Source organism: Saccostrea echinata, unplaced genomic scaffold (genome assembly GCF_033153115.1).
Source record: "Saccostrea echinata isolate AGI-Se365-2 ecotype Australia unplaced genomic scaffold, CSIRO_AGI_Sech_v1 ptg000030l, whole genome shotgun sequence".
NCBI classification, from domain to species: domain Eukaryota; kingdom Metazoa; phylum Mollusca; class Bivalvia; order Ostreida; family Ostreidae; genus Saccostrea; species Saccostrea echinata.
In genome coordinates, this window is record NW_026889779.1 from 16,716,508 (window position 1) to 16,735,788 (window position 19,281).

General features: G+C 34.7%; 3 protein-coding genes across 6 annotated transcripts in view; 2 read left to right on the forward strand and 1 right to left on the reverse strand.

The window, feature by feature from the left end:
• Nucleotides 1-19,281, reverse strand: part of LOC133197422 (ribonuclease 3-like) — a 141,340-nt gene that overhangs the window by 67,442 nt on the left and 54,617 nt on the right. The gene's annotated exons all lie outside the window — the stretch shown is intronic.
• LOC133197424 (geranylgeranyl transferase type-2 subunit beta-like) overlaps nucleotides 1-19,281 on the forward strand; it is a 163,952-nt gene that overhangs the window by 24,274 nt on the left and 120,397 nt on the right. The gene's annotated exons all lie outside the window — the stretch shown is intronic.
• On the forward strand, nucleotides 8,174-18,786 carry LOC133197419 (60 kDa neurofilament protein-like). Of its 4 annotated transcripts, none has more exons than XM_061333442.1 (12): nucleotides 8,174-8,461; nucleotides 9,011-9,628; nucleotides 12,152-12,338; nucleotides 13,875-13,970; nucleotides 14,349-14,510; nucleotides 14,619-14,744; nucleotides 14,855-15,075; nucleotides 15,286-16,226; nucleotides 17,259-17,410; nucleotides 17,533-17,637; nucleotides 17,879-17,995; nucleotides 18,153-18,786. In XM_061333442.1, the coding sequence occupies exons 2-12, from the start codon at nucleotides 9,027-9,029 to the stop codon at nucleotides 18,189-18,191; spliced, it is 2,748 nt and encodes a 915-aa protein (XP_061189426.1). In that variant the 5' UTR covers nucleotides 8,174-8,461; nucleotides 9,011-9,026; the 3' UTR covers nucleotides 18,192-18,786. The 4 variants fall into 4 exon arrangements, with proteins under 4 accessions (XP_061189426.1, XP_061189427.1, XP_061189428.1 ...); XM_061333443.1 differs by having other exon boundaries at nucleotides 8,174-8,457; XM_061333444.1 differs by lacking the exon at nucleotides 8,174-8,461 and adding an exon at nucleotides 8,763-8,900.

The following is a 19,281-nucleotide window of genomic DNA, read 5'->3' on the forward strand; positions in this document are numbered from 1 at the left end:
CAAAGTTCATTTTGAAATAAAATTTTTGGAAAGACAATACAAAAAGCAATTTTTAGTTTTTACTAGTCAGGTAGACTTGTAAATAATAGATGAATAAAAAAGAGACAAAAATACTACATATATATATACATTAATTATTATTCAAAGACCAAGAGATGCCACTAAGGTATTTTGATGTAGTTCATTTAGTACTTGTGCCATTTTGTGGGTGTAGTGCCCCCCCCCCCCACTCTGCTTATTTCAAAAACTTCTTAGGTGCCAATTATAAGAGAATCACTAGAATAAAAAGTAGGCAACATCAGTAGTATATATTATGTCTTTCATGTTAAACTATTTTAAGAAAATATGTTATCAATAAATAATTACTATGTATTTGGCACACTAGCCGTTTATATGGTTAAGGTTGGTGAACTAACGATACCAGTTCCTAGAGGACATTGGATCCAGAAGCTTCCTAGAAATCAAATAAGTTAGTGATTACATTTACCAGACCAGACGGCATACGATACATGCAAAGTCAGCATGTACCGGGGATGCTATAGAACATTGGATATTGAAGTTACCCAGACGAAAACCTTACTAGCTGCCAAGAGCAAGGCAAACAGTCACGCCATTGCGATCTTGAATCTTCGAAAATAACAAGTTTTTGGCTATTATATGAACACAATGCACCATGTTCAGCATCGATTTAATGGCCAAGAAGTTGCAATGGGATCATCTCTTGTGAAAACTTATTAATACTGAATACCAAAACCTTGCTCCAAGCTATTAATGTCTTCAAACAGTGTTCTATATTGCTCTCTATACATTTTAAATGAAAATACATTGTATAGTGCATTGACGAATGAGAACACAATCTGATGAATTTAAGTCAGTTTTCAAAACGATATTTTTGATATATGTGAAATATAATTGGTATTATTGAGAAGAATTCCATAAAAATCAGCTTTTGAATTCGATATTTATTGTTTTAATTTAGAAGTTCCCTCGCGGAGGGATTTTGATTTTTGTGAAATTATTAGGAAGATTCTGTGAAATTCGTTTATAAAAAGTGTACATATTTTTTCTACCAGAAATACAATTAAATTAAATCTAATTTGGTTATGGGTTCTACTTGTTTTGTGTTACGTAACTAATTCCCATGGAATCTTGCTGTTAGCTAAATTGGGTTCCCGTTCATGCAGCCTGCGAGAAAATAATAGTATCTGCACAGTAATGATTTTGTAAGTTGAAAGCACAAAGGGTATGCAAACTTAAAATCAAATTTTGTTTAAATATCAAAATTATAGTTTGCACCAATTCAAGCTACTGAGTACAATGTAGCTTGAATAGCTTCATAGTTCAACCATGCTTAATTCAGATTTTAGAAAACCTGTGCATATGTAATTAAGATTTTTTTTTTTTTTTTTATAAAAAAAAGTTCTGATTTACATTTGCTGAATAAAAAAATGAATTTAAAATTCAAAAATCTTCGAATATAATAGACGAATATATAATAAAATTTTATACTGGCGCCTTTACATAAAAAAAAAGGAGGCCCCGCTTCCCTGCTCCGTCAGTCGATATAATAATTAACGGCGGATTTAGAGGGGGCAGCCCCCCCCCCTTTTGTGATCAAAAATATAAATATGATTAATAAATCAAAATTTTGGTGTTGGTACATTAAGTACACCTAAAATATAGCTAAAATAAGTCCAAAAAAAAAAAACTGCTTCAAAAAAACTCCTAAAACCCGAGAGCTTCCGGAGGTTTCCCCCCTCGGCCCCCACCCCGATCCCAAACTGGTTGCCCCCATTTCAAGAATCCTGGATCTTCCCTGAACATATTGACCTATAAATTTAAGAACATGAAGATGACCCCTCCCTCTTCCGCCTTTGATATTTAGCAAGAAAGAAAAACAGAACAAAATCATATTTCTTTTACCAGTTTTCAATAAGTCAAAAAGATTTAAATCGACTAACTGAAGGTTCGTATTTATTACGACACATAAAGCCCTCTGTGTTTAAGTATGATTTGATTCCTTACCGAGTCTGTTGGAACGTCTCTGTTTCACATAGATTTTAAATGAAATATGGCTAGACTTTTTATGATACTTACGTATAGATTATATTACACAACACTCATTTCGATATCCCACGCAAGGCCCGAAAATATTCTTATAAGACAAGAAAACCAATACTGAGAGAAGTAATAAAAAAATCTTACTGAAAAATTGATATGGGGTCATTTGTTTAAAAACGGTAAACGAGAAAGTTAATTGAAACTAAAGTTATATGTTTATGCAGTTTTTAATACAGTTGAACGCTCATTTAACTTCTAATTCTAGCCAAATAAAGCGCCTCGCTTTGAACTGATATGTTATTTTGAATACAAAGCAATGATTGAAGTGCCACGCTTTTGACAGTATACATGTATATTTAAGGATAATCCTCATTATAAATTGCAATCGTTTCTCAAGATGCTTGAATTATACACGATCTCCTATTACTGAAAAAATGGAGGGGGGAGAATTGGTCATCAGTAGATAACTGCACAAGGAGAAATAAAATGCTCTTGGAAAGCTCTCTTTCCCGACGAACCAATTTTATGACGTCAGATCACTGCCAGTCAAATCAGACTCGGGGCTATAAAACTTAGGTGAGCTCACTTTTTGATCTCAGTCTCACTTTTACAAAAGAAATTTATTGTGGAAATCAAAAATATCCCTTTTTATGACGTCATAAAGCTGTATACTGAATTTCCAATGCCCAACTATCTTAAGCATTTGTGACGAAAAAATGAAGGCTAAATAAAATTAACATAATTATTTATAATTTAATAATTTCTTTTTATAAATAAGGCTTTTATGAGATAGGAAAAGTCTCCTTTTCCACCACAAGGTACCAGTCTTTTATTTGACACTTTGCTTGGGATATAAAATACAGATGTAAAGTTCAAATGAAAATGTAAAAATAAATTCTTGTCATATACTCGTACATATAAACTCTTGTGTATATTATGTGTAAGTGATTAAATTTATAACAGCATACGCTTCATCTGACATATTTTCTATCTGTTTAAATATGTATTATGACTACTTTAAGGTAGCATGTAAATATTTATTGCTTATAATGATATCATAATTATTGCCTCAAACGGATAACCCTCATGTGATAAAAAATCTGTGCGTCGAGTTGGTCATTGTTAAAGATGAATGAATCTAGATGAGTCACGTAAAAAAAAAGAAAATTAATTATAGTGAACACATTTGGAAACTAGGACCATATTTGATGATAATAGGAAATCAGACGCTGTGGGTGTCAAAAACCACAGCACAAGTTATCACCACACCCTCTGCCATATCACAGTGTCTCGTCATTTTGCTCTGGGGTGCACTCCAAAAAGCCATTGTCCTGCTTGTCTTCTCGACAACTGGACAGGTACTTATTCGCATACTTTTAGCAAGAATACTTTGTTTAAAGGACAATTTTATATTGATGAGAAATTAAAAATATGCTGTACTAACGATCTTTCTACAGAGTCAGCAATTACGATAACTAATAAATTAAAAAAAAAATCTCCAGCAGTTTCGTCAAAGATGGATTAATATGGCTATAGCGCCAGAAGCAAGTTGACCTTGACAACAAGGGTCAGTGGGAGTTGTCCATTTTTCACCATCTGTGAGAGCCTGGGGCTACGTCACGCTTGTCGTCGGCTTGATGACATCATTTGAGTAAAGCGTTTTACGGACATGTTTTTGGCGAGATGATTTACGACAGTGAACCTTAAAAATGTGTCGACGTAAAATTCAGGTGGCAAAATATTTCTTTTATATTCCTCATTACGACGAAATCGAGGAAAAATTTTAAATTTGGAACAAAAGCATAAGTGTTTCTTTTTCTAAATTGTTAAGGAATACTTACTTAGAAATAGATAACACAGTAGATGTAGAGTATATGTAAAATAGAATATTGTGAATACAGAAGTTGGAATTTAGTTCAGAGAAGTAAAAATTGAAACACTCCAAAATAAACATAAGTTCAATCTATTCCTACATGTATGTTCTTAGCAAAAACATACATTGTATGTATAAAGACGTGCGTCCCTAAGTATTTAAAACGAACTATTATAGTTTTTACCTCCAAGACAAATCAAGATCTTTCAGAATGATATTGGTATAAAATTATCAATATCTGACACGGAAAGACACGGGGCTTCCATGAACAGTTATATATATACTCTCCCGAAAGTCCTATTAACATAAATGAAAAATGAAGCCGTTCCTCTTTATCAGAGTGCTTGCCTTGTGGACGGGTTAAAAAGGTTTGCCTTGGGAAACTGGCTATCAGAGGCGATTCCGGATCAGTTAAGGTTACAGTCATAATTCCACTCTGCTGGTTTTATGAACATAAGAATGACAAATATCCCTTCTTCAAACGTTAAAATGCCACTCAGAATCAATGTCCAAAAGAGTTAGAGATCTTGTGTGCGATAAAAAAGGTTTAACTTTTTAGGAAGCTTGGGTTGGTTACCTTAAAAAAATAACAACACAGAACTTAAGTTTGAAAGGCTTAATTTATCTATTTGTTGTTCATAAATAGCACTTCTTTAAAAGGAGTAATCTGGATCTTGAAGCTGAAATAATACATATGCAACACGAACTTATTTTTTAAAATAATATATTACATATTTACATACTCGTATATGAGTGTTCCAGAAAGCAATCTTTAGAAAATCAACAATTACAGTACATGTACATGTAATATCCCTTTTAACAAAGTTTTGTATATCCGATTCGCTTTATATGCTCCCTGTGTCATGAAGAATACTTGTATATTATTTTTTTTTTAAAGATGAAATTTGATCAAGAACTAATCAAGTGTCAGAATCATTGACATTTCAAAGTTTAATGGTTTTCTTTCCATTTACTGTATATTTGTTTTATACGCAAAAATAAAGAATCCCCACTAGATGAAAATGAGGTTAATTCATAATTAATAATTGATCAATGCTGTGATACAACTAGATTAAACTTAATGTACTATGTTAGTAAATATGATGCGTGTAGGATGAAGCTAACCCCTCTTCATTATTTATACTTTAAGGCTTGGTTGATACATCTAGGTAACCAAACGTCAAAAGGGTTACCAATAAATCAGGAATGTAGGTCATCTGGGTGGTCTATAGAAACTGTTTTTACATTCTCTTTTTTTCAGTTCATAAACTTCAGCTACATGTGTACTTCAATGCAAAATTCAGATTCTAAACTTCTTAATTCTTGCAAGGGCTATGTTACATCCATTCTGCTGGCACGTAGTACCGAAAGAGGTGGGGACCCCCCTCACTTTTTCCCAAACATAATCTTTTACTGTTGAAAATGTTCATTGAAAGGTCTGCAACCCACCTTTGGGTTGCAGTATATTATCCCTTGGTAGTATGTTAGCAAAATTTGTTTGTGAAATGACACTCCACCCAAACTAGGATTTTCGAGTTTGGACAATTTACCCTCTTTTACTTGTCAAATATTTTTCGGGTAAGTTGTCAAATAGTTTTTTTTTCTGGTTGCCCCTTCCCCCTTCAAAAACGATATGTGCTTGTTCTATTGTATATAAACATACCGTAATAATATGTAGCTCCTGCGTCTGAACACACTGGACGTAAAGGACAACTAGTCTACGTCACACATGTTTACTGGACAAGTGAGGGTGTGTTGTCAAATCTGTACAGTAAATGTCATGCCTACCGAGTGAATCAAGTGATGGTATTTTGTTATGTTCCAGAACATCTCGATCTTTCCCCTCCATCTTCCTCCCAGGTGTGTTCTACTTATTATTTCGTAACAGAGTGCAAGTGTGATGCAAAGGAATTCAAACTTTCACGAAAGCCCTCCGGATTTGCAAGAGAAATTTGTTTTCTCTACTGGTATAAAAGATGAAATAAAGATATGCACGATATCAACTTTATATACAAATTTATTTATTTACGAATTTTACTCAGTAAACATAGACCCAAGTGTGAATGTAATGCACCAATGCAAGAATTCCAGAATAGACATGGCTATACCATCAGCAAAATGCTGATATCGTATGGGACATTACCATTGTTGAACGAACAAAAACTGGAGCAAATCTGGTACATATATATTCAGATCAAAGTGGAAAAAGTATAAAAGAAGTTGCATACAATTCTGTTTTGACGTAATATTTGTTTTACAAGATTGCAGAAACCAAGCAATAGTTGGCCACGGTATTTGTTTAGTTCCCAATATTCCCCCTCTTTTGTTCCTTCGGGATGAGTTTGATTCTACCCCCGCGTTTCAGTTCTGCACAGAGAATAATATGAATTATTTGCTCTTGACAGATGCTGGGTAAAAATATTATTTAGGAAATGATTTTTGATTCTTAACAGTTTCTAGTTCTATAACATACATTGAATATTTTATAATAATATGTACATGCAAATACTTAAAATTCGTAAAATTCGAGCAAATTATATTTTAATGTATACATATACATACATGTACGTTTTTCCTTAGGAAGATCTTAACACACGCTACTGTTTTCACCAAAATAAAAAGAGCTGGAATGAGAGACAATATACAGACCTTCATCAAATAAAAGGGTCTAAAATGCCAAAACAAAAAGTGCTGATTTATTGCTCACAAGCATGAATATTGCATTTTAATGCACAGATACTTCCAGAAAAAGTTGCCAGTAATGCTATTGTCTAAGAACAAACTGTTTTATGAATCGACATTTTACATGACCTCATAAAGAATTAAAGACATTGACCGTTTATAATGATCAGAATGTCTACTATGGGAAAAAAGTCAATATCTTAATGTAAGCAGTGAAATGTATATTAATTTCCAATTTCCTTTCATGGTGCAGCCATTAATGGGAGAAAAGCATGATATTATTATAAGAAAAGAACTCGCGCTGTTTTAACTTATAGCAGTGTTATATAACTATCTCTCTCCGAAATTACGACAGATTTACTCTAAAATTACATAATTATTTTTTTTCCAGCACAATGAAATGCAATAATTACAAAGTTTACTCAAGGGGGGTTCTTTTCCATCTCTACGTCCTATAGATCTAGTGATTATTGAGTATAAGATAAAATAACGTGTAAAGACAATTCTATGATTGCACTTTAAGAAATAATTGTGCAAAGAATGCCTATTATTGGATTTTCAAGACAGAAGACAGTTCTGCAATAAAGATTCGACAGCTTTGTTAAGAGAATTGCAGCATATTATATGAAAATTACGAAAATTTAATATGATGAAAAAAATGTTGCCAAAAATGTTCTTGCAACCCTACATAATGAAACACAATATTGTTTTTTCAGCCAAAATTTGTCTAATCAAGGGTATTTTACTATAATAATGATACAGTATAGGATCACATATAATTGACCTGAACCCAGTAATCTGAGGAATTTTGACTGCGATGCACAATGAAGCAGAATCATCAATTCCTTAACAATAATTTCATAGAAGTCGTTATCGATTTTATAGTTGGCATTTTCTTTTCACTATTATAGTCATTATACAATAGGTGTTTGCATCAATTATTCATAGACCCTGAACTTAGACGAACTTCATTCAGAGATCATATCCCGATAATAAACCTGCCCCATTTTGTTAGCTACATGTATTACATTAAGTGTATTTCACGTCCGCAATGGGCCTTGCATATCGTAGCAGTTTGTCCCCATATGACTTTGCTAGCTTTAGTCGACTCGGCCCAATAGATATATTTCAAAGAAATATTGTTCTTGTGTATTAATACACACACAATCTGTATTCGAAGCATAGAATCATTTTTTGGAAATTTTTGTTTTTAATTAACTATCATCCAATTCAAGTTGCAGTGTACATTGATCAATGCCTTGCGAGACCAAATTGCAAAATCCTTGAAATTTTCATTTTTCCAGAAAAATAGAAAAAATTATTATAATGCAAAAAGAGGAAGGTAGCTTAGTTATTAAAAAAATAATGTTTATTTTCTCTATTCGTATACGGTCTGAATATTAAGGGAGTACAAAGGTGAACTAGGTAAGGGCTAGAGAAGTGGGTCCTTATTCAATTTCTTTTAATAAGCTGATATAGAAAACGCCTACATCCACACATTTTTCTGTCAACCAAAATACAAACAAACCGTAAGAGATCGATAAGTTTTGCTCTGTCTGAGAGCGGCCGACCAAAGAGATTAGGGAATGTAGTACTACACATATTCTGATCAAGCGATCGTAAATTCTAATGACAGGCTTAGTCCAAGTCGGCAATAGAAAACGGGACCCACTACAGTGCATTTTAATTCATTCATAAAAGCTTTGCCACGGTTGAGTCATTTCTGTTTACGCCGCGTATACTGAAAATATGACTTGGATGTATTAATTTCAGTCTGGTATATCAAAGGACATGTTGTGAAGCTGGACGACTTACGCCCCAGGCTGAGGAGTATCCGTACGGTAGGTATGTGATTAACATCAGATCAATGTTCTGGAAGCTGCCTTCTGTCATTTTTCTTGGTAGACAAACGTTCCTTTGCCGGTATCACGATAGTAAAATGCCGACATAACGTTTTTGTTATATTTATTCATAGTGGGTGTTACCAAAGCCGCGATTTTATTTCCATATATAGAAGTAGCCGTGCCCCAGATAAGTGACTATCGTAAATTTTTACACTAAGTGTGTAAATTTGGACATTTATTTATATTATCAATACATACATGTTTTCGGACAGCCAACTTTGGCCACGTGATTTCTGAAGCCAATCCTGGAACAGTTGATAAATTAGTGTAGCAAGCCTGACATAATATATAGAAGAGCTGCAGGTACGATCCGCTATCATTTGAAACTGTAGTGTGGAAGTCAAAAGTGAGCTGTAGCTGCAAGGCTAATACTGTATTAGGTATATAAGGCACCTTGTTCTAGCAAATCGGCCTTTTTAATTTGTGCAACCAACCTTGCTGCATCCCACAAGGGAAACCTGCTTTCACTTTGCCTTTTGTCAATTTGTAGGAAATAGTTCTTCGACATGTCTCAAACCAGGGAAACGGTCACTGAGAAGAGGACGGTGATCAAGTCATCTTCTGGGTCCCATGGAGGATACGATATGAAACCTTCTTTAGATGAACATTCGGACATTAGCTTTAAGTCCAGCATCACCCCGCGCCGAAGCAATGTAATCCATAGGTCCTCAACAGGCCCCGGAATTAGACAGAGCTTGGGAGGAACCAGTAGTGGGGGTACTACATATGTGAGGACCGTGGAATACGGCTATGGATCTAAAATGGATTCCGGGTTGGGACCAGGAGGATACGAGAAGGTATCCTCTACAGGGGTATCCTCGGTGAAAAACAGTCGTGAAAGGGAAAAGAAAGACATGCAGGAACTGAACGAAAGGTTCGCTAACTACATCGAAAAAGTGAGATTTTTGGAAGCCCAGAACAGAAAGTTAGCATCGGAATTGGAGACGCTGAGAGACAAATGGGGACAGGAAACAAGTGCTGTGAAACAAATGTATGAATCGGAGTTAGCTGAAGCCAGGAAACTTATAGACGACCTTACCCGCGAGAAAACCAATCTAGAGATCAAGAACCAGAGTTTGCAAGAGCAGATGCAGGACATGCAAAGACAGTAAGTCAAATCATTAAATTAAAGGTCAAATGACATCTAAAAAGTTCAGCCAAGATCACATGTAAACAGTCTAATAAGTTAGTGTTTGCTCTCTCTCCTGTTCAAAAGCCATATATCACTTTAGCTATATGATTGAAGTCATTTGACAGTTCCGTCATTAGTGTGTAATTCTCAAGTATTTCTGACAGAGATATCCTTTGATATTTCTTTACCCCTATTAATATGAATATTTTATGAATTCAAAATTAAATGTTGCAATTCCTTTTGAGTTAAAAAAAAATTCCAGGAACAGCTGATTTGTAGGACCAAAATACTTGAACAAGTAAAAGTTTTAAAAGGCAAAGCACTTCACATTTGTGGGGGAAAAAAACCCTAACATTTATAACTACAGGTAAACCTTGAGATATGTACACAGTTGTGTTCGCTAACCCTTAAAACACCTGGGTATTGGTAACACTTTCCTACTATGGTGTATTGTTATATTACCTAACAATACAAAGTAAATACCCATTTCTATTCATCCGATTTAGACGGTCACAATCCATTGTAGCCTGTTGTTCGTTTTCATTCGAAGTCTAACCTGTGTCTAATAGTCAATAAATTAGTCATTCGGGGGAACTGAACTGCAGGAAGTGGGTGCAGAGCTGCCTACCATATTATCAGACGGTGACCTTCGGAAATCACTCTTTTTAAATAATGATAACATAAAAAGAAGACAGTTGTTTGATCCGACCTAAAAATCTTTGGCATGATTTGTAAACATATGTAAATGACACAGCCTTAGACTTAATAAATTCCTCCGCAATCTTCAAATAGCACCAAAACCGGTTATTGTAGAAGCATGTTGTGAACTTCGTAACGTTTTGATGGGTTTATTCGCTTATTAAGCATTCAGGCTATTAAAAGCCACATGCCAAATATTAGATAAATATATCCCTCAATGATCTATACAGATACAAATTACGATTTAAAATATATCAAGAAAATGTGTAATTAATTACATAATTAATTTTCTTATGTAAAACAAGTAAAACAACACGTGTTCTTTTCCCTTCCTTCCACCTCCGTCCTCTCCTCGCCCAGGGGACAGTTTTCTGATGCCGTTATTAATGGGACTGGGCCTCCGCATTCATTTATCAAGGCGGACCCTGCCTGACGGTGTCAGTCCTGTATGTAACTGATGTAGAGGGGTGTCCTACTGCCAACGCTTCAAAGTAATGCATATTGCTTTAGAATCAAGGTGTCAAGAGGCGACCCCTATAAAAATTGTAACATGATAAAAGTGAAACTCAGGCGACCTGATATATTGCGTGTTTATTATACTCAATTTTTTCAATTCTACTCTTTCAAGTTGTGTTTTACGTAGTTTAATATGCTTTACAATACATGTGTATTTTGTCTTATTTTTTGGTTATTTCAGAGAAACACTTTTAGATAGCTGCCATCTTTTGGTTTAGTAAATATTTCAAAGTCGCACTGGCCTTTATATACATTACGTATTTGTTAAATGTACATTCATGCCCATGGGGTTAGAAAAGGTAATTCGAATCGGACAAAATCAAAGGAAATTAGATGATAATACTTATTCAACGTATAAAGAGTAAACAACAACTTCATATTAAAGTTTTGTAAAAGGACTTTCACTAAAAGAAAGAGGTTTACAAAGTAAATGCAACAGAATTAAGGTTTAGTTAAACGTTGCGTTTTCATTTGAGTAGTAAAAGCACTGGTTTTAAAATCTTCAAAATAATTTCATTTAAATTTCTCAATTACACAATCAATTATGAAAACCCAGAGACCGTGAAAGCAAAACTGAGTTACAATATTCGTTAAAAATGAATGTTCGCCACAAAAATAAGATTTTAAAAAAAGGGAAAAGCAAAAATTAAAAGAAGTTTATTTACATTTCCCGATAATGCATTCAGACCTGGATTTGTATTTTTACATAGTTATGCTTCAATTGTTCCTGTTTAATGTCACAAAGTTTAACGAAGCGTTAACAAACTCCCAATTTGTCAGACTCGCTAGTGATTGCATCGATCCCGTTATACTCAGACTAGCGTAAAAGCAGTCCAGTCGATGCCCCTAGCTACACCTTGTGTACAGAGTGGAATCTATGATTCTCTAAAGCGCCACCTGATAACGATGAAATTAAGATAATGATGACAATAATCGTGTCAATTGCACCATAAATCGGAGTCCCGGGGGTATCAATGACCTGTGCTGTACACTGTATATAAAAATATACAGGTGAAACTTTTTCCCCACCGTGAGAAACCTTTATTACACCTGAAAACATAATCGAATAATTTGTCATTTCAAAAAAAAAAATCTTAATAAATTCCAAATAAAATTGGTTTTATTACTGCATATCTTGAAATTTGACATTTTTATTTTATAAGTAAATCAGAAATTAAAAATACACCCATGGTGGTCTTGTAAAATGAAGGCAAAATACAATTAAATGGTTTTCAAGATTACTAGTGACTCAATTTCCTCATGGCCTTTCTTCTTTTTCAAAAGGTTGGATGATGCCAAGAGGTACCGCAACCAAGACAGGGACACAATCGCCAGACTGAACCAACAAGTATCTGATCTCGAGGCGGAAGTGAACTTACTTCGTCGTACCGTGGACTCCTTGGAAACCGACAGAAACCGTGACCGTGACAGAATCAAGAGTCTGGAAGCCGAGGTCGACCGACTGAGACTGGTGAGTACGATAAAAATTCACAGAAAAAGCTCTTCCTTCGGGGGTAATTAGTACTATAGTCAAATACAAGTTTGATGAATATACAACATACAATTTTTACTGCACATAAAGCCTATAGTTAGCATTCATTTGTGCATTCTTATGTCTTAACCCCTGTTTGAATTTACTTTCTACTTCACTACGATTAAATGTAATTTCCTGTACTTGTGCTTTGTTTTATGGTAAAACAACGATACAGACTCCATTACTATTTGCTGCAAAGCCCAAAACACGAGACAGACGAAGTAAATTCGCTTGGTATACTTGTACTATTTTTGGATTTTTACATTTATGTATTATTTATTCACATTTTCACCTTAAACCCCATATCCAGCAATTATTTTACGATCTTTGAATAATCGCATTGGTGATTTGGCAATTCCCAGCCCAGACGTATTGAACTAGAGGAGCCTGCCAAAAACGGAAGAAGTAGATTTATAGGATAGCTATCACTCAGTTCAGACAAACTCTTAAACAAACAGGATAAACTAAACACATTAATTCATCCCCGATTATCAGTTATATGATATATTGAATTTATTACTGGTAAAATAGATTGTAATAAGACTGTTTAGAGAATGCACTGGGTTACTTTCCCCTCTCCATATATCTCAATATACATGCTTAAATAAAGATGGGGTTAATGCATTAAGCCCAAGAGTGGGAGAAAAATATTTTAAAAAATTCTCAGTCATTTTCTAAATTGTTGAATAATATCCAGAAGTTTGTATGTTTCACTAAGCGCTAAACATCTACAGAATTATTGTTCGTCTGCACAACATACCCGGATGTATCAATCAATCTGAACAACAGTCGTCAAAGTCGAGGAAATGGACCGGCGACTACATCCGAACTATTCATTACTATTTGTATAGCCTCTGCTTCGTATTCTAGTCGTTTCCAAGTCTGTTTGTGATTATTGGTCGACTTTGTTGATCGAAGATATGCTGCCGTCTTATTATTAGGCCTATATGCAGTCTGTTGTTTCATAGAAATGGGGACTTCATCAGAAAGTGTCGACGGCCTTTCATGATCAGACGAAGATTACGGGGCAAAAGGTCAACTTTTTTATCGCTAAAATGTGAAGAAATTTAATGTTATTGATTCCAAATACATGTATTGCGAGGATTAGCGCGTAGATATAGAACCAAGCTTTATTTCCAGGCGGAAAACGATAAAAGTAAAGTTATAATTTTCAAGCATTAGGGTTAATGGGGAGAAACCCTGGTACATCATTTAGGAGATGAAAAAGTTCCATATTCCCTAATTAAATCACACAAATAAGGCATTCGATGTAGTTTCGATGTTTGTTTTAGACAACAGTAATTGAAAACTGTTGATGGTGCATGGGCGCGTATTTTAAGTTGATTCACTTATTCAAGCTCTGTTAAGAGAGGAATAAACGTGTACTCTACAAGATTTTAAAAAATGAAATGACGTCATTTGAAATAATTTGAAAAGAAAATGACCAAAACCACATTTTTGTTATTATTTCAGGACCTGAACAACGAAACATTGGCCCATTTGGACGCTGAGAATAGAAGACAGACTCTTGAAGAAGAGATTGAATTCCTCAAAAAGGTTCATGAACAGGTGCGTTATTGATTTAAAATGCTGCATAAAAAAAGTTCGAATTTTGAACAACTGCAGGACAGACTTGAAATACTGAACAAAATAAGGGACTTATTCCCATGGTTTAATATGGTTCCTTGAACATGTTGCTTTCCTTTGTAAATTTTTAAGAGTCATGATATCACTTTCAATATGCAGGCGTAATAAATGATACATGCTTTACTAGGCATTCAGTGTACAATGAATACGATACTAGTATTCGACAAGAGAAGCTCAAGTTACTTAAGAAAACTATATTTTATTGCACATTAATGCAAGATATTACAGTGTCAAAAGACATTATCATAATCTTATTCGCGCTGATTGCCCATTTATACATGCTTATGTCGCCAATTATAGGAATTGAAGGAGTTGGCTGCCCTTGCTTATCGTGACACAACAGAAGAGAACCGCGAATTCTGGAAATCCGAACTTTCTCAAGCCATCCGTGACATCCAAAAAGAGTATGATTCCAAGGTGGACCAGATCAGAGGAGATATGGAGGGTTTTTATAACCTCAAGGTAAAGGTCATTTAAATGTTTGGTCAGCAAGACCAATTTCTTATGTCCACTGTTTATTTATAATCACAGTGTTTATACAGAGTGACAAAAATGATGACCTTTTTGCAGATTCAAGAATTCCGCACTGGAGCCACTAAACAGAACATGGAGGTAACCCACATCAAGGAGGAGAACAAGAAACTATTGAAACAGATTTCTGACCAGAAGGGAAGACTTGCAGATCTAGAAGCAAGGGTAAGTGTGATAGATATATTTCATTAGAAGACTCAGAAGTGATTTTTTTAATAAGATGTTTAAACTCAATTACAGATATAATTGTAATAAATAAATATTGTATTCTCTAGAACGCCTTGCTGGAGAAACAATATCAAGATCTCCTGCGTGAATACGAAACAATTGAATCTGAGCACACTATTGAGACTACCAGACTTAAGGAAGAAATCACTAGTCTTAGAACTGAGATGGAAGGTATCTTACAAGAATTACAGACTATTATGGACCACAAATTGTCCTTGGAGCTGGAGATTGCTGCCTACAGAAAATTACTGGAATCAGAAGAAAGCCGGTATGTCACCTTATTCCGTTAAAAAAATTCAGTTTGTAATGGAAGTCTTTCAATGTATATGTCAAGCATTAATGCTTATCCGTAATAATTTTTGTTGAGTATTGTATTGATTCAGAGAGATATTAGACCCTAATGTGTTTTTTATTTGTTTTTCTCTCAATGCTGTCTTGCTGGTGGTGGTATGTGTTTTAAATAATTAAAAAACATTAGATATGTACGTGGTATAGTTGCAAGTGTTGCTGGATTTCGTAATGCAGCATGGCGAAATCAGAGAATGCAACCAAACACTTACACAGATCCCGAACCCGACGAGGAACCACAGGGTCTTCCTGAACCCAGACCTGTTCCCGAACCTAAGCCAGACATAGATGATGATAGAGCAGAAAGAGACATAACTCCAGACGAAGACAATAAACCAATGGAGGAAGAAACTCCAGTCGTGGAGCAAACTGAACAGACTACAACAGAGGAGCCAAAGCCATCAGAGGAAGAAGCAGTCGAAGAGAAAACAGAAGAAACAGAGGAAGCAAAAACTGCTGATGTTGAAAAAGAGGTAACTGAAACAACTGAGGAAGAACAGGCTGAAGAAGAACCAGCTGCTGAGGCTTCAAAAGAGAAACAAGAAGACGACCAGAATAAAGAGGAAGATGAAAAGAAAGATGAAACTAGTGATGACAAACAAGATGATGAAACAGATGATCAGAATAAAGCAGAGGAATCTGCTTCTACAGATGAAAAGAAAGAGGGTTGTGATGATGAGAAAGAGGTTGAAGGGGAAGGTAATAGAGATACAGAGGTTGATGATTCTGGGGTTGCCAATGATAAAGAGGGTGACGATGATAAAGATGACATTAACCAGAATCAAGAGGACAAACCAGAGGATGAAAGAACCGATGAAAATATTCCGAATGAGAAAACTGACACTGAAGAAACTGGCGGTAAAGAAGATGATAAAACTGAAACAGAAACTGAGAAGGATGATTCTAAATCTGAAAAAGAAAAACAGGATGATGATAAACCAGACAAAGAAGAAAAAATATCTGACGAACAATCGGATGATAGAGAGAAAGATGACTCAAAAAGCAGTGTATCAAAGGATGATACTCCAACCGTAAACGGAGATGCAAAAGAACCTGATCAGGAGGATGAAGGTTCCACATCACAATTTTGGATGTTCTTTGTTCCAAAATCACCACTTTGCATGCTTAAGTTCAAATCTGCAGCCACCTTTGATATTAATTTTTTTTTATTTTCTAAAACATCCATGCAATTCATGACTCCATCTTTGTCATACTAGGTATAACCCAATTATGAGACTTCGTTCTGATGTGAATGACTCCATAGAAGTTCATGATAATGAGGTTTATCCTAGGGGAGGTAAATTAAGCACATCGCCTCATCTAATCATTATAACCCAGAAGCATGCTTTCTCCATCTTCTGACCTGCTTTATATATTGTATATCTGCTATATATGTTTTTTTGTTGCAGGTCACGTTTTGTTTAACCCAGACACCTTCTTGATGTTGTTTTTCAGTGTTTATGTTATTTTTGTTGTCATATCACACACCTGTTTATTTAATGCACACAGGGTGGGAATAAGAGGCTTTGTTGAAACGACTACAAACGCCCAGAGTCGCGGAGGTGCACACTTGTCCGAAATGATCACAGGTTATGAACAGAAAGGCGGTGCGTATCCCAAATTGATGGGAAGGCTAATATTTACTAATAACTTGGGGGTAGTATTAAAGAAGATTGAATTAAAATTTGGTTTGGATTGTTTGAATGTGTGACTGGGAAAAGATAACAGTAATTTTTTTCTTTAGACTAGTGGGTCCTGTCTCCTGGTAAATAAAGTATCTTTCCTTGTTAAATAAAATGCATTGCATGATATCAATAATCAAACTCTACAATATCTATCTTTTTGCTATTTGTCTTGTTAACGCCTAAAACCTCTACATATACTGTGTATACAACTGCTATTATACTGCTAAATGATCTCATATATTTACATGTAATTCAGTGCATTCACATATGTAGATTTATATATCTGTATTCAACATATCTTTAACTGTCTAATAGAGGTTAAGTAAATTGTTTGAGACATTTTGTTAAAACCAAAAAAATATACATTAAATATGGCTGTTTATGGTATTTTATTTTAATTTAATTTACACGATTACAGAATCTCACCAAACCATGAAGATGATGCGAGGCGAAGTATCCGCTAAGACGACGTATCAGAGAACATCTACTGGACCTTTGTCCATCTCGGAAGTCTGTCCAGAGGGGAAATTTATCAGCCTGGAAAACACCTCCAGTGGGGCCAACAGAAGGGTAAGGATGAGGATTATTGAGAATTAACTAATGTATTTAATATTGAAATAAAAAACTTACGAAGTTCATTCTTCCTTTCTGTCGAAACGCTTTTTCTTATATGGTTCATTGAATTTTAACAGGAAGTTAACATGGATGGATGGAAGCTGAAGAGAACAGTTGACGGCAAGAGAGATTACATCTACACATTTAGAAACTTTACTCTTAAACCCGGCAAGGTTGTCAAGGTATACACACTGCTAAGTACTTGTTGTATAAGACATAATAATCCGAATAATCTAGTCCATATATACATTTGCCATTGCTGAGTTAATTGAAAGGCAGTAGCCGATAGATGGCGCTGAATTATTGGAAACGTACGCATTATAAATGTTAATCTCAGATAAACAAGCACTCTACTTTATACATCAGTTATTTGAATTTTAGACGATATCATAATGTATTTCAACATTATGTTTATTATTGCAGATCTACTCCCGTGGTAGCGCTGCTGATGCCAGTGTTAACGACTTGGTATATAGAGATGACGATACTTGGGGCATTGGATCACAGGTCACAACTGTCCTTCTGAACGAAAGTGGAGAGGTACGAGTAACCTAAAAATCAGATTTTCTTTCTTATTTTTCTGATTCTTGGTATTTTGATTAACGCCTATCCGTGGCAGGAACTTGACGCAAGGCAAAATTAAAAAAAAAAATCAGATTTCTTATTCGATATTGACATGTTGACTTTTATTTTTTAGGAGAAGGCAACACACACACAAAAGACACTCTACAATTAAGTGGAACTAGAATTCAACTACTGCAATGCTTTAAAACGGCTTTCTGCTTTGTAATGGTCAAAAACTGTGTCTATGGACAAATGATTCTTACCAGTTTTATACATATTGTATTGTAAACGCTTTAATTGTTTGATATAAATTCTTTTGAACAGTGGTTGTGAATGTAGTGTAATATAGTTGTCTTCCATGGACAAGAAACTCATTATCATTATTCCAGCCTTTTTATCAATTTATTTTTAAGTTTATGATTTTTTTTATCGTATATATGACACCAGTGAAAGGCGTGATTTGTATGTTATTTATAATATTAAATTATTGATTTTATGTTTATTTTATATGATATACTGAGAGTGTCTTTCCAATACTTAGTTTTCTTTAGCGTTTAGTGAAAAGCAAACGCTTTCCCTCTTTCGAAATTTGGAGGGGCATGCGCAGTATATGACCTGTGTGAACATCATGCACTGCAAGTTTATGTGAAACATGATCTTTCAATTTTTTTGCCACTGCTTGTAAACATACGGTAGAAAAACAAAATGTTAGGTGCCCTGCTGCCTGTTACTTGCCGAATTCTTCAGTAATAAAATATTTAAACACATACAGTGTTTGTGGATCATTGAGCTATATTTACATTGTACAGTTGCCTTTCTTATGAACTTGTAATTTCTTAGGAACTTATAAACCACTTGTATTTGTATGCTTATAAGGCGCAAATATGTCATCACATTGATCATATGAAAAGTGGTGCAAGGCAAATAATTTATGGAATCCTATGAGGTCTAGATCGACTATTTACGCAAGATTTGGTTTCTCTTAAAGACTCCTTTGAAAGTAATGTTAAGTTCACATCCTCACAAACTATGAGGAGTAATATTACAATCAGACGGCACTTCTTTTACCTAAAATGTGGAAATAAAGCCTAGATTGTTTGCCAGTATCTGTGATCGATTAAATTGGGAAATACATTTCTTGAATAGACTAAGTGCCTGACCTCAGACAAATTAGATTTATGATCATAGGCATTGAATCTAATACAGGTAAAAATCATCGTAAAATTGTAAGGAAATATATTCGTTCAACAATATAACGTTAT